Genomic DNA, 14,330 nt, shown 5'->3' on the forward strand with positions numbered 1-14,330 from the left:
TGGTATATTTATTGCCAAACTTTTCACATTTTTGTGGGGGTTTTGTCATTTCATTATTTGAAATGGCCCCTAAGCATAAAGCTGAAGTGCTGTCTAGTAATCCTAAGTTCAAGAAGGCCGTGATGAGCCTTTTGGAGAACATGTGTATGTTAGACAAGCTTCAGTCAGGCATGAATTATAGAGCTCCTGGCTGTGAGTTCAGGGATAATGAATCTACATTATATATTCAATTATATGTCTTTAAACATAGACACACATTAAACAAGATTACATATTGATCAGCTGACAAAAAATGGTGTGACCAGAGGCTTGTAGGAACCTATCCCTGTATTTCCCCTAGGAGTAATGCTTCAGCATTCACTGACTCAGTGTTGGCAGGAACTTTCTAGAACACAGCTTCTGTGAATAAGCAAGTATGGGCATCAGCTGTGTGTGCAGTAAAGGGCCACTGTCCTGCACCTTATTCCTGCCATTACTGCCCTTTTCATTCTCTGCTAACTTTTCCTGTTCACTGAGCTCTCTTCTCTGATGCTTTTGTTCAGATTTCCTTTTTGCTCTTCCATTCATTGTTACTTTTTAGTACGTAAAAAATGCTTGCTGAGTAAGGATGAGACATGGTTTGTATTATGTCTGGACTTGGGTAACTGCGTGGTATTCTTTCTTTAGTCAATTTTACTGACAGAAGCTGAAGACAGACTCAACACCCTTCTGTCGGAGATGGACCATCTAAGCCATAAGGACCTCTCTCAGTGTTCTGCTGGCGAACTGGAGATTGTAGTGGAGGTCAGACTGCAGCTGGCTGCCATTGCCCTGCAGAGACACCGGGCAGCATACAGGCGAGTATCTGCACACATGATTTCTTCCTCACCCTGATTTGTTCAATATATCTCAATTTTATGTAAGCTTCAAAAATTCCTAGATTAATAGAGCAGACTTAGGATTCAGGGTTTTTTTTTTCACATGTTACTACACTTAAAACTATAGTCCTCAACAAATGAGTTGGTTTATTAAAGCACATAGCTCGGATGTTTTATGTCAAACATTAGCAAATTCACAGATCTCTCCTTTTCAGAATTAATCTATTTTTCTATTATTATTTTTTTTAATCTATTTTTTTAAAAGGCAGAATCTAAATTCCTTATAGCTTTTTACAAATTACACCTGTGGAGTATTTTTTCCAACCAATAACAATATTAAAAATTAACTCTATTTTAAAAAAGTTACTATGAACTATGCTGTGCTGAATCATTGAATAAACTGTTGTAAGTGGCAGATTTTTTAAATGTGATGCAATTGCTAATGTCAGATTTTTCCTTTCATCTGTTCATTGATTGATTCATTTATAGTGATCAGTATCTGTTGACATTGCTAAGTCGCTTCAGTCGTGTCTGATTCTTTGTAACCCTATGGACTGTAGCTTGCAAGGCTCCTCTGTCCGTGGGACTGTCCAGGCAAGAAGACTAGAGTGGGTTGTCATGTGCTTCTCCAGGGGATCTTCCCGACCCAGGGATTGTAACAACATCCCTTACGTCTCCTGCATTGGCAGGCGTGTTCTTTACCACTAGTGCCACCGGGGGCTTCTCCCACCTGTCTGTAGTGTGGGAAACCTAAGTTAGATCACTTTTCACTTTCTTTCATCTGCTGAGTACCTTGCTGTAGGGCTCTGTTCTAGACACTGAGGATACAAAGATGAATAGAATACAGTTTCTGTATTCAAAAGCTCATAGACGGTTAAAATACTTCTCAATGATTTTTTAATATTGAATAATATAGAAATATACTTTAAAGAGCTTCCCATATCAGTTATGATAATCACCTCTATCATTAGTATACTTTCAATAGTGATGTTTTGAATAATGAGCAAATTTCTTATATTAACATTCATTCATTCAAAAAATAATTTAGGGGCATCTACAATATGCTAGGCACCGTCCTAAGTTCTGTATCCCAGTAGACAAAAAGTACATAACAATATTGACAAAAATCCTACCCTCATAGAGTTTATAATCTAATAGAAGATAAGCAGGCTGACGATAAACTGTAAACCTAACAGTTAGGTAAACTGTATAGTGTGGCCAAAAATAAGTGTTACGGAGAATATCTGAAGGCAGGAGGAGGAGGAAGGTTATCCTTTTAAAATTGTGCTATTGTAGTAAAGAGAATGACTCCACTTAGATGTTCATTAACTGACTGCTCCCACTCCCCCTTCTCGTGCCCCATGCCCAGACAAGCTCCACTTAGATGTTCATTAACTGACTGCTCCCACTCCCCCTTCTCGTGCCCCATGCCCAGACAAGCTCCACTTAGATGTTCATTAACTGACTGCTCCCACTCCCCCTTCTCGTGCCCCATGCCCAGACAAGCTCCACTTAGATGTTCATTAACTGACTGCTCCCACTCCCCCTTCTCGTGCCCCATGCCCAGACAAGCTCCACTTAGATGTTCATTAACTGACTGCTCCCACTCCCCCTTCTCGTGCCCCATGCCCAGACAAGCTCCACTTAGATGTTCATTAACTGACTGCTCCCACTCCCCCTTCTCGTGCCCCATGCCCAGACAAGCTCCACTTAGATGTTCATTAACTGACTGCTCCCACTCCCCCTTCTCGTGCCCCATGCCCAGACAAGCTCCACTTAGATGTTCATTAACTGACTGCTCCCACTCCCCCTTCTCGTGCCCCATGCCCAGACAAGCTCCACTTAGATGTTCATTAACTGACTGCTCCCACTCCCCCTTCTCGTGCCCCATGCCCAGACAAGCTCCACTTAGATGTTCATTAACTGACTGCTCCCACTCCCCCTTCTCGTGCCCCATGCCCAGACAAGCTCCACTTAGATGTTCATTAACTGACTGCTCCCACTCCCCCTTCTCGTGCCCCATGCCCAGACAAGCTCCACTTAGATGTTCATTAACTGACTGCTCCCACTCCCCCTTCTCGTGCCCCATGCCCAGACAAGCTCCACTTAGATGTTCATTAACTGACTGCTCCCACTCCCCCTTCTCGTGCCCCATGCCCAGACAAGCTCCACTTAGATGTTCATTAACTGACTGCTCCCACTCCCCCTTCTCGTGCCCCATGCCCAGACAAGCTCCACTTAGATGTTCATTAACTGACTGCTCCCACTCCCCCTTCTCGTGCCCCATGCCCAGACAAGCTCCACTTAGATGTTCATTAACTGACTGCTCCCACTCCCCCTTCTCGTGCCCCATGCCCAGACAAGCTCCACTTAGATGTTCATTAACTGACTGCTCCCACTCCCCCTTCTCGTGCCCCATGCCCAGACAAGCTCCACTTAGATGTTCATTAACTGACTGCTCCCACTCCCCCTTCTCGTGCCCCATGCCCAGACAAGCTCCACTTAGATGTTCATTAACTGACTGCTCCCACTCCCCCTTCTCGTGCCCCATGCCCAGACAAGCAGAGAAGAAAGCCTAGTCGCCCCCTCCTTTGGTGCTGGTGGGAAGTCTAAACCACACAGACCCTGACCCACATGTGGGAAACCTTAACCCAGCACCGCCCGTTAACCACCATAAAGCCCAGTCAGTTACCTTTCTCTTTCCTCTTTAGACATTTTCAACCTGTTTGGGAGGCTGCTGTGCTCTTCCTGGATAGTTTCCCTATGGAAGTAATCATCCTCTTCGTAGTCTTCTTGATGTGCTTGGCATCAGTGTTGACATATAACCCAAATCTGGTGTGGTCAGGGTAGACTTTATGATGAGGTGACATCTGAACAAATAAATACGGGGGTTGTCCATGCAAATACTTGTAGACAGAGTGTTGCAGGCTGTGGGAACATGCCTAATACACGTTTGAGGGATAGCACAGGGTCTCTTGAGGCTAGAATGGAGCAAGTGAGAGTTTTCAGAGATCCTCAAAGATGTACTTGGTGGGGGAGGCAGATCATAAGGGATCTTGTGGCCAAGGTGAAGATTCTGGCTATTCCTCTGAGAGAACTAGGGAGTCATTATATTGTTTTGAGCAGAAGAATGACATGATCTGATTTTCACTTCCAAGGGATGACTCCAGTTGTTAGGTGGAGAATTGATTGTAGGAGAGAAAGGGTTTGAAAGCAGAGAGATCAGCTGGGGAAGCTGTTATAAAAAGAAAGATGTTAGTGGCTCTGAAAAGGGTGGTAGCACTGAGGATGGTGATAAGCCATTGGATTCTGGGTATATTTTGAAAGTAGAACCGTTAGAATCTGCTGATGCATTAGCTGTAGAGTAGTGAGAAAGAGAGAAGAGTTACAAAAGAAATTGTCCCTCACCAAAATGGGGAAGACTGCAGAGGTGCAGCTTATTTAGGGGAAAGATCTAAAGTTACATTTTGTATGTGTTTAGATTGAGATGTCCCTTTGAGGTACAATTGGCAATATCAAATATTCTTGGAGTCTTTAGAATATAGATAGTATTTAAAGCCTCTGTTTTTTAAAATATGTATTTATTTATTTGTTTGGGTGCCCCAGGTCTTAGCTGTGGCATGGGGCATGTAGGATCTAGTTCCCTGACCAGGAATTGAACCTGGGCCCCCTGCATTGGGAATGCAGCAGAATCTTAGTTACTGGACCACCAGGGAAGTCCCTTAAAGCCTTTATAAAGAATGAGATTCCTTAAGGAGTGTGAGTAGATGAATGAAAGAAAAAGACCAAGGACTGAGGGTTGGGCATGGTAAAAGATTGGGGAGAAAACGAGGAACCAGCCAAGGAAACTGAGAAGAAATGACTAGTAAAAGAAAAAAAAAAAAAAAAAAAAACCCAAGAGATTATGAAATCCGGAAAGCCACGTAAAGAAAGTGTGTCAAGGAGAATAGAGCGATCAGCTGTGCCAAGAGCTCCAGGTAGATTGAGATGAGAACATAGAATTGGCAATTGGATGATTTATAAATGTGGACATCACCAGTATTTTGTACTTTGACAGGAGTAATTTTAGAAGGTAATGGGGAAAGAGCATGTTTAGAGTGGTTTTATGATAACACGGGAGGAGAGAAATTGGAATGAGCAAGTAAAGATGATTCTTTTGAGGAATTTTCATGTAAAGGGAAGTTAGAGGAATAGGGTAAAGTTGGTAGAAGTAGGATCAAGACAAGTTTTTTTGAGATAAGAGCAACAATAATGTATTATATACTGTATATCAGTATTATATACTGATATACACTGATAATATCAGTATTATATACTGATGAAAATGACCCAGTAGAGAGAGTGAATTCGATGCTCTGATATAATTTGTACACAGTAGGGTAGGATCCCAGTCCAGTCTTCTCTGTTTCTCTAATACAGAATAAAATTATCCCCTAGGTTGGGATTTCAGAAAGGTCTCTGGGGACTAGCCAGGAACCTGCTTTCTGCCTGCGCTGAGTATAGTTGGAAAAAGAGTAGCCCAAGACAAATAAGTTCCTCAGATGGATGCTTTTGGCAAGTGCAGGGTCCAAACTGGCACTGACAGTGAGAGGCAGAAACCTTAAGATATTAACTTTGAAACTGGCCTTGACATCACAAAGCTGGAGCAAAGACAAAGCCAAAGTTGTCTCATAGAGATTAACTTAGGAAATGCAGGACTCCCATGGAAAATAACTGCCGGTAAAGCTAACACAGAGGCAAATATCATAAACCAAATGAAGAAACATCCTCAGAAGAGAGCAGACAATAAATGGCAGACTTTGCAGCCCAAGAAATGAACTGTTCAAAGATGTGAAGGATGGATGAGAATGAGACAAGATTATAAAAGAAATAGGTGAATTTAGGGGAAAAAAACTAGAGATTTTAGAACTGAAAAATATCATTGAATGAAAAGAAGAAATGATAAAATTAGATGGAAACAATTTTTTTCCTCTCCTTTCTCAGTATACTGAAATTCTGTGCATTAGGTTCTATGCATTGGGTCCAGAATTTGGAAAGGGACTTAATTTTTTTAGATGGACATTCTCTTTAAACAGGAGAAGTATTCCTGCAGCCTTCACAAAGGGGAAGTCAGTTCAGCAGAACCCCCCCTTTGCTTGTACTTAGATTGGTAACATACAATCATCTCACTATTGCCTTGATTGAAGGCTTTTCCATGGTTGGTGTTGTTCAATTGCTAAATTGCAACCTCATAGACTGTAAGCTCGCTGGGCTCTACTGAGTCCACATCTAAATTTGATTTTATGTTGGAGACAGTACAGGTTTGGGGGAATTTATAAATTTTTGTGGTTTCTAAGCAGCGATGAAAATCCATAAAGTCTGTTTGGGGCAGTGATTTTCAAATGTGGTCTGCAGATCTTTGGATGTTCTGAGACTCTTTCAGGGAGGTCTGTGAGGTTAGAACTATTTTTATAGTAGTTTATAACATAGTAAACTATGTGTATAATAGTTTATAAAATGAAGATTTTTTTGCCTTTTCTGTGTGTTGTTATTTGCAACTTCCATCAGCTCACCATGAATCAAAGCAGTGACACCAAAGCAAACTAGTTGTCCTTCTGTTCTTCACTGCTGTGTGCTTGCGATTAAAAAAAAAAAAAAAGGCAGATTCACTTTAAGAATGCTTTTGCTGAAGCAGTAGAATCTGTTACATTCATAAATACCTATTCTTAAATAAATTTGTAATAATCTGTGGGAATATATTAAGTGGGAAGTGTACCTCAAGCACTTTCACTGCGTAGCATAGTCTGATGGCTGTCTTGAGGAAGAGAATGCATGTGGATGAATTGAGAGCTGGATAAGCTGTTTTTCTCATGGAACAACATTTTTGTTTATAAAAACAACTGAAAAACCATGATTATTCAGACTTGGGTATTTGACAGGCATTTTGTTGAAAATGAGTGAAATGAACATGCCATTTCTAGGAAAACAACTAATTGTTTTTGTTGCCAGTGATAAAATCTAAACTTGCATGAGAAAACTGGAGTTTTGGAAAATTTGTATTTGCCATCATGAGTTTGACAGTTTTCAAATGCTTAGATTTTTTGGATGAGACTGGTGGTGACATTAATGGGCATTGCTTTTTAAAAATTGTATAATGAAATGCTTCAACATCAAGAGGATCTGTATAATTCAGGGAGCTTATGTTTTCTAAATGACCACATATGATGTTCCCAAATCCTGGTTAACAAGAAAGACCATTAGGTTTTCATGTAACTGAGTAGGAAAAGCGCATCAGTGGATGGTATTACATTTCACGTAACAACAAACTTAAGAAACTATAATTTGTTGGGCTTCCCTGGTGGCTCAGACAAGAATCTGCCTGCAATGTGGGAGGCCTGGCTTCGATCCCTGTGTTGGGAAGATCCCCTGAAGGAGGGCACAGCAATGCACTCCAGTATTCTTGCTTGGAAAATCCCCATGAACAGAGGAGCCTGGCGGGCTACCATTCATGGGGGCACAAAGAGTCTGACATGATTGAGCAACTAAGCATATCATTTGTCACATGTTGGTATAGTATCAAGGAGGAATATTGACAATTATCCGAAGAGGCTCTTAAAATACTCCTCCCATGTCTAGTCACTATCTGTGTGAGGCAAAGTCTTCTGTACTTCAACCAAACATTATGTCAGAACAGACTGACTAGTCTTCTATTCAGCAGATTTTCTCTTTTCAAGTCAGATATTAAAGAGATTTGCAGAATGCAAAAACAGTGGCATCTTTCTCACTATTTTTTGTTTTTGAAAATATATTTTCCATAAAATACATTATTTATATTAAAATTAATGAGTTTTTATTTTTAAATGAATTAGTAAATGTTAATGAATTTAAACATGACTCAATTTAATTTCCAATATGGTAAATATTGATAGAGCTCTTTGATAGTTCTCAATAATTTTTAAGAATGTAAATGGGTGTTGAGATTAAAAAAAACTTGGGACCCACTGGGTTAAAGTATTGTCACATTTGTAACTATCTTTAAACTATACTGGTAGTTGGTTAAAATAGGCTTACATGGCTCAGAGGGTAAAGAATTGGCCTGCAATGCAGGAGACACAGGAGACATGGCTTCGATCCCTGGGGTGCTAAGATCCCCTGGTGGAAGAAATGGCAACCCACCCCACTATTCTTGCCTGGGAAATTCTATGGACAGAGGAGCCTGGTGGGCTACAGTCCAAAGGATTGCAAAGAGTCAGACACGACTGAGCGACTAAGTAGTGCTGCTGCTGCTGCTAAGTAGCTTCAGTCGTGTCCGACTCTGTGCAGCCCCAGAGACGGCATAATAATACACCATTTTCCCCACTGAAGTTTGAAGACAAAGGAACTTTTACTATATTATTTCCTATAGAAAATAAATGATTTGAATATATAATATGTAAATATATATTTAGAAAATATTTATGTATCTTAATGTGTATTATATATATGATTTTGTGTGTTATCACTATATAGAATATATATGTATATCTATATATGGAAAATAATGAACATATGATTTCCCATGGTGGCAAATGGAACTGTTTTTTCCAAACTGTGTCTCAGAGAGCAATAGCAACTGTGGAAAATAGTTCTTGTCTCTTACTTTCTTTGTTTGCCCTGCTCTCTACATGTCTTATATATACCCTTTTAGTGTGGAGGATAAGAGTGATTTTTTTTTTTTTTTTAGTGAAGAAGAATGAAGTGAGAAACTAAACATTAAAAAATAGCATAGAAAGGAATGTCACAACAGAACTTTAATTTGACAACCAGATAGATGTATGCAAATAATATGCAAGTATACCAGAATCGCACCAATTTTAAGTCCATGAGCCAGGCCCTTGGGACAAAACCTGCAAAAACTTTGCCACTGCTGGCTGTTAGTGACAGCATTGTCACTTGGGAAAGCCTACTGTCAGGATGAATGTGTTTTTGCAGGTGAACTTCACCCTCTGTGAGCTTCTGTTTGGGCACTGCTGAGAGTGTTGGACAGTCCCTTTTCCAAATGATGGTTAGCTTGACATTTCATGATTCTTCTAATAAAATTATGTGTCAAGGAAATTGAAAGGCACGTTCCCTTGGGTGACAGGTGGAGTGAGCCACATAGATTTTATGAGAACAAACTGACCATGTTTGTCATGAATGTTAATAAGAAATAAATGGGATCAAAGTTACGCAAACAGTATTTCTACTCCTTTCAGGGCTGCCTCTCTATTTCAGAATCTTGTCTTCTTTTTTTTTAAATGTTCCTTTCTGTTCTCCTTTGTATTTAATTTATTGTCTAAGTCGGATAACATTTGAGCCTTTTAATTTTGTGTCAGAATGAAATGTCCTTCTGTTGGGATTCAGACTGTTTATAGTCAGTAATCCTCTTACACTTTCTGTCTGCCTAGTGCAGAGGAGAAACTAGAAGTTTTCCATTGTGCAACTAAGCAGTACCACGTGGATTAAGACATACCAGTACGTTTATATTTTATTCACTAAGTTTTGGGGTTTGCAAGATTCCAAACCCTGTATCTCATTTCTCTTGAAATCAGAATTAGGCCTTCAGATCAGAAGAGTGAGATAAGTACTGTTTTCTTCTTCCAAGGTCTCTAGTTGCTATCCTGTGCTAACTCTGAAGCTACTGAATAAACAAAGTGCATTAGAAATGTGTATGTAGCCTGCAGGGAGGAAGGGTGTAGGGGAGAGGAGATTCTGTACCTGTATGCAAACCCCATAAACATTATACTTTTGTTTGTTTGTTTGTTTCTTGCTTGCTTGTTTGATTTTAATTTTCTTTTAAATAGTAAGTTTAGATCATCACAAGCCATATTTTAGAAAATACAAGTATCTAAACCAGTTTAATGACGGAGTAAAATCCTGAGAGTTTGAAATTCAGTAATGGCTGAAAAGCTTTGATGCTGGTTAACAACTCAGAAAAAAAATCAATTTAGTCCTTGCATTTTCCCTGTCCAACTTTATACAATAATGACAGCTAGGAGGATTATAGCAAGGAAGCACTGAATACTGTCTGTTTGCTGAGCATTCCTGTTTGCTGAGAGCATCCTGCTCTCAATAGAATGTCAACTCCGTGAGGTCAGGTACTGTATCCATAACCCCTACATTTGCTTCTGGCCTATAGCAGGTGCTCAATACATATTTTTGAGCATATAAAAGACTAAGTACCTCATTTAATATCCTTAAGATAACCCCATTTAATGAAGCTTACTGAGTAGAATGAAGGCAAAAGACATTAAAAAGCTGAACAAAGAGGGCCTTTTATATCGTGCAAGGTACAGTTAACAATAATTAGATAGTAATATAAATGTGGGACCAAGTAACCCTGTGCCAGGATAAACAAAACGCAGTGTGTTAGAATTGTAAAAAGGAAAAGGCCACATTAAAGAAGAAGGATGAATCTGAGAATGCGGCAGGCGCCAGTGGCCTGGGTTCTGATCCTGCCTCCCCTTTCTACCCAAGTCACCTTTGTTGTTGTTCAGTGGCTCAGTCGTGTGTGACTCTCTGTGACTCTCTGGACTACCGCATGCCAGCCTTCCCTGTCTATCTCCTGGAGTTTGCTCAAACTCATGCCCATTGAGTCACCTTGCTGCTGCTGCTGCTAAGTCGCTTCAGTCATGTCCGACTCTGTGCGACCCCATAGACGGAAGCCCACCAGGCTCCCCCGTCCCTGGGATTCTCCAGGCAAGAACACTGGAGTGGGTTGCCATTTCCTTCTCCATGAGTCACCTTAGGCAAGTCATTTCTGGGTCTCAATTAACTCATCTATCAAATAGGGATGATAATAATACATACTTTGTAGGTTTGTGGTGGGGATTAAGTCAATTAATTCACAGAAAGCACTTAACATAGCACCTGGCAGGTGGTAAACACAGTAAATACCAGTTACCATTTTAAAAAAAGATTGAGGGAAGACGAGACAGAGGATATCTTTTAATACAACACGTGGATGCATACCAAAAAAAAAAAAGGCTTTAAAATGTAATGAAGATCTGAGCATATGTACATACCTTGGGGGCCTATACACAGAGACTATACCTTCTTAGAAGTATCCCTGGACCCTGATGAAGCTGGTTTCTTGGCCAGAAACCTCACCCAAAGGAGATGGTGTACTGGCCACAGCCAGGGAGGCTTCTGGAAGGAGGACTGGGGAAATGACATGATCTGATTTACATCTTGAAGAGAGATCGATGTGACCAGAGTAGGAACCAGGACCACAGGGGTGGGAGCCATATCAGACAAACTGGCCAGGAAGTTCCCACAGCTGTCTGGCCTGGAGATGTTGGTGGCTTGGATGGAGGCATTAGCAGTAGCAGTGAAGGAAGGAAGGAGCTGCTGGATAGTATCCAGATTTGAAGGTGAAGCCGACAGAACTTGTTGACAGATTGAACATGGAGCGGGAGGCAAAGGGGAAGCAGTGGTGATACTGGGCTCTTGATCTGGGGTAGAGAACAAGAAGGAGGAGTAGGTTTGGTGGAGGAGGTGGAAGGGAGAAGGAGGTGGAGGGGCTCTGCTTTTAATCCATCCTAGTTTCCTAGGCCTTCTAAACAGTTCATGAGGTTCTCACGACATGTGTACTGGGGTGGTTTGCCATTTCCTCCTCCAGTGGGCAGATTTGCTATTCCCTCCTCCCAAGGGCAGAAGGAGCAGAGGGCGTCAGAGGATGAGATGGCTGGACAGCATCACCAATGCAACAAATGTGGATTTGGACAAACCCCGGGAGATGGTGGGTGAGGGACAGCGAGGCCTGGCGTGCTGCAGTCCATGGGGTCACAAAGAGTTGGGCATGACTGGGCGACTAAACAACATGTTTCCTAGGGCTAACATAACAGAGTACCCAAGACTGTGTCTTAAAACAACAGGATTTTATAGTCTCACAGTTCTGGAGGCTGACTGTCCAAAAATCAGGGCGTTGGCAGGACCCCGCTCTTTTTGACAGCTCTGGAGGGAGCCCTTCCTCACCTCTTGTTGCTTGTCAGCGATCTTCGGTGTTCTGCATTATGCGTGATGGAGAGGTGCATCACTCCAGTCATGGGCTGCCTTCTCCCCATGTGTCTTCACATCAGCTTCCCTCTGGGCATGTCTGTTTCTCTGTCCATGTCTGTCTTTCTGTCCAAATTCCCCCCATTTGTAAGGACACTGGTTATATTGGAATGGGGCTTTCCAGGTAACACTAGTGGTTTCCAGGTAACACAGCTGCCAATGCAGGTGACGTAAGAGACACAGGTTCGATTCCTGGGTCAGGAAGATCCCCTGGAGAAGGAAATGGCAACTGTCTCTAGTATTCTTGTCTGGAGAATCCCATGGATAGAGGAGCCTGGCAGTCTATAGTCCATAGGGTCGCAAAAAGTCAAACACAATGAAGCGACTTAGCACAGCATGTAGCACATGCATAGGGTCCACCCCAATGACCTTATTTTAGCTTGGTTACCTCTGTCAAGACTCTATTTCCAGGTCAGAATGCATGCTGAGGCACAGAGGGTTAGGACCTCAACACAGTTTAGCTCATAACACCTCTTAAATGCGATTGTTATTTACTGTTCAAGTGGAGATATCAAGTGATCAGTTAGATAAATGGATATATTGTCCATTTGGCTTTCAGCCAATCTTTCTGTGTATAAAGTAGCATAACAACAAGCATTGTCAGGTAGATTATTCTGCATTTGAATTTTGTTTTGGTCTAGATTTTCCAATGAGAAGGCCTGTTGACATATATTATTAAAATATTTTGAAAAAGTGTGACATCAGTTATATGTATATCATCATACAGGGAAAGAGGATGGGATGGATTAAAGTGAAGAAAAACTTACATCCCGGGCAACAGGAAGTGAGAAGAGTCCTCTCTCCTGGCTTCTATTTTCTTCATTAAGTACCTTTACCTCTTGGCACTGCTAGATACTGATTGAGCAAAAATTTTCCTTAAGATTTTCCAAGTGCATAGCATTAAGCAACACAGTTTTATGGCATCAAATAACCCCAGAGAACCATATTCTGATGTATGGAAAATACATCTGTGCTCATTTTATTAATGAATGTGTGAGTAAATTTTGTTTTAGATCATGGAAACATTCATTCTTTTGTTCACACTTTTCATTTAAAAATATTTTTTAACTTCTATTGTGTCTGAGCCACTAGATGCTGGTTTTCAGCAAGGAATAAGATAAAATTAGGTGAGACTATACAGGGGTTTGCAGGCAGTTAAATAATGTGCTAGGTACCATCTTGTGGTTAAGACCACACTAGGGCACACAGACAGGGCACCTAATTGGGGTGGGGGTGGCAATATGGGGAGGGTTTTTTGGAGGAAGAGACTTAGGAAATAAGGTACAAATGCCACAAGTGTAATACTAATAATGTTTAAATTATATTCTCTATTTTAGTGCTGCGATAGTATTTTCCACACTTAAACTTCTCCAGGATTCAAAACTTTTTAAAAAGAAAGTAGTAGAAGATGACTCAGAGAATTGCACCTCTTCAGAAAGTTATGTATGTATGAATTTAATGTTTATCCTTATAATACTTATTATGGAATAATTATTGGCATACTAGGACATTGTCTCATTATTTAAATGAAACAAAGGGGTAAAGTACTGAAAAATTGAGTTCAGAATAAAAAGATCTGTGTTTAAGTCCCATGTTGATGCTGTTTATTAGTCAGTATACCTTGGGCAAGTTCCTTAACATTTTTTTTAAAGAGCTATGTAATCTCATTTAGGAACTTATGGAATTGGATGTAATAGTGACTGGAGTCCTACCAGATATATCATTCTAGTCTTCTAGATCTGGTGTCACCAGTAAATGAACTTGTTTCACAATACTTGGTCTTCATTTCACTTTCGATTATATTTCTTCTTTAGCATTACCAGTGTGACATGTGTGCTGTTTCCCATCTTGAATTTCTCACAATTAGATTCTTCTGCACTTCAGCTCTCAAATCTATATGGCAACTGGTATCTCACGTTCTTTGAAATTTTATGGACTTCAATTAGACCAAGTAATTTAATAATACAGGGTTGTTTAGGATTAAAATATAAAGATTCAGTACACTAAACCCTTGCTCATTTTAAAATGAATAAAATAAAGCTTAAGCTTTACTAATAAAATTGCTGCTATCTAAGTCTTTACAAAATAAAACTAATTGACTCATTTCTTACTATATTAAAAGCAATATGTATGCTAAAAAGCAATCTGATTCTGAAAATTTACTTAGAGTGGTGGTTGTCAGTTGGAGGCGATTTTGCCTCCCAGGGGACATTTGCAGTGCCTAGAGACATTTCGGTTGTTCTAACTAGAGGCAGTGCTAATGACAACTACTGGGTAGAACCCAGGGATGTTGTTCAACATCCTGTAACACACAGGACACTTCCCCCACAACAAGTATCTGGCCCAAAATGTCAGTCATGCTGAGGTTGAGAAGCCCTGATTTAGATTAAGCATGACTTGGCTTTTCGATAGTAACAG

At 40.6% G+C, this 14,330-nt stretch overlaps 1 protein-coding gene across 10 annotated transcripts in view; it reads left to right on the forward strand.

Annotated features, from left to right (window-relative positions):
• Positions 1–14,330, forward strand: part of CFAP54 (cilia and flagella associated protein 54) — a 312,887-nt gene that overhangs the window by 201,267 nt on the left and 97,290 nt on the right. For all 10 annotated transcript variants that reach the window (XR_011566649.1, XR_011566651.1, XR_011566650.1 and 7 more), the window contains 2 exons: positions 667–836; positions 13,250–13,355. Coding sequence is in view for 7 of the 10 variants with exons in the window: in XM_070789566.1 (XP_070645667.1) it covers positions 667–836; positions 13,250–13,355 (276 nt within the window). In the remaining 3 variants the exon portion in view is untranslated. The remainder of the gene's footprint in view (positions 1–666; positions 837–13,249; positions 13,356–14,330) is intronic.

This window comes from Bos indicus, chromosome 5, assembly GCF_029378745.1.
Source record: "Bos indicus isolate NIAB-ARS_2022 breed Sahiwal x Tharparkar chromosome 5, NIAB-ARS_B.indTharparkar_mat_pri_1.0, whole genome shotgun sequence".
Classification (NCBI taxonomy): domain Eukaryota; kingdom Metazoa; phylum Chordata; class Mammalia; order Artiodactyla; family Bovidae; genus Bos; species Bos indicus.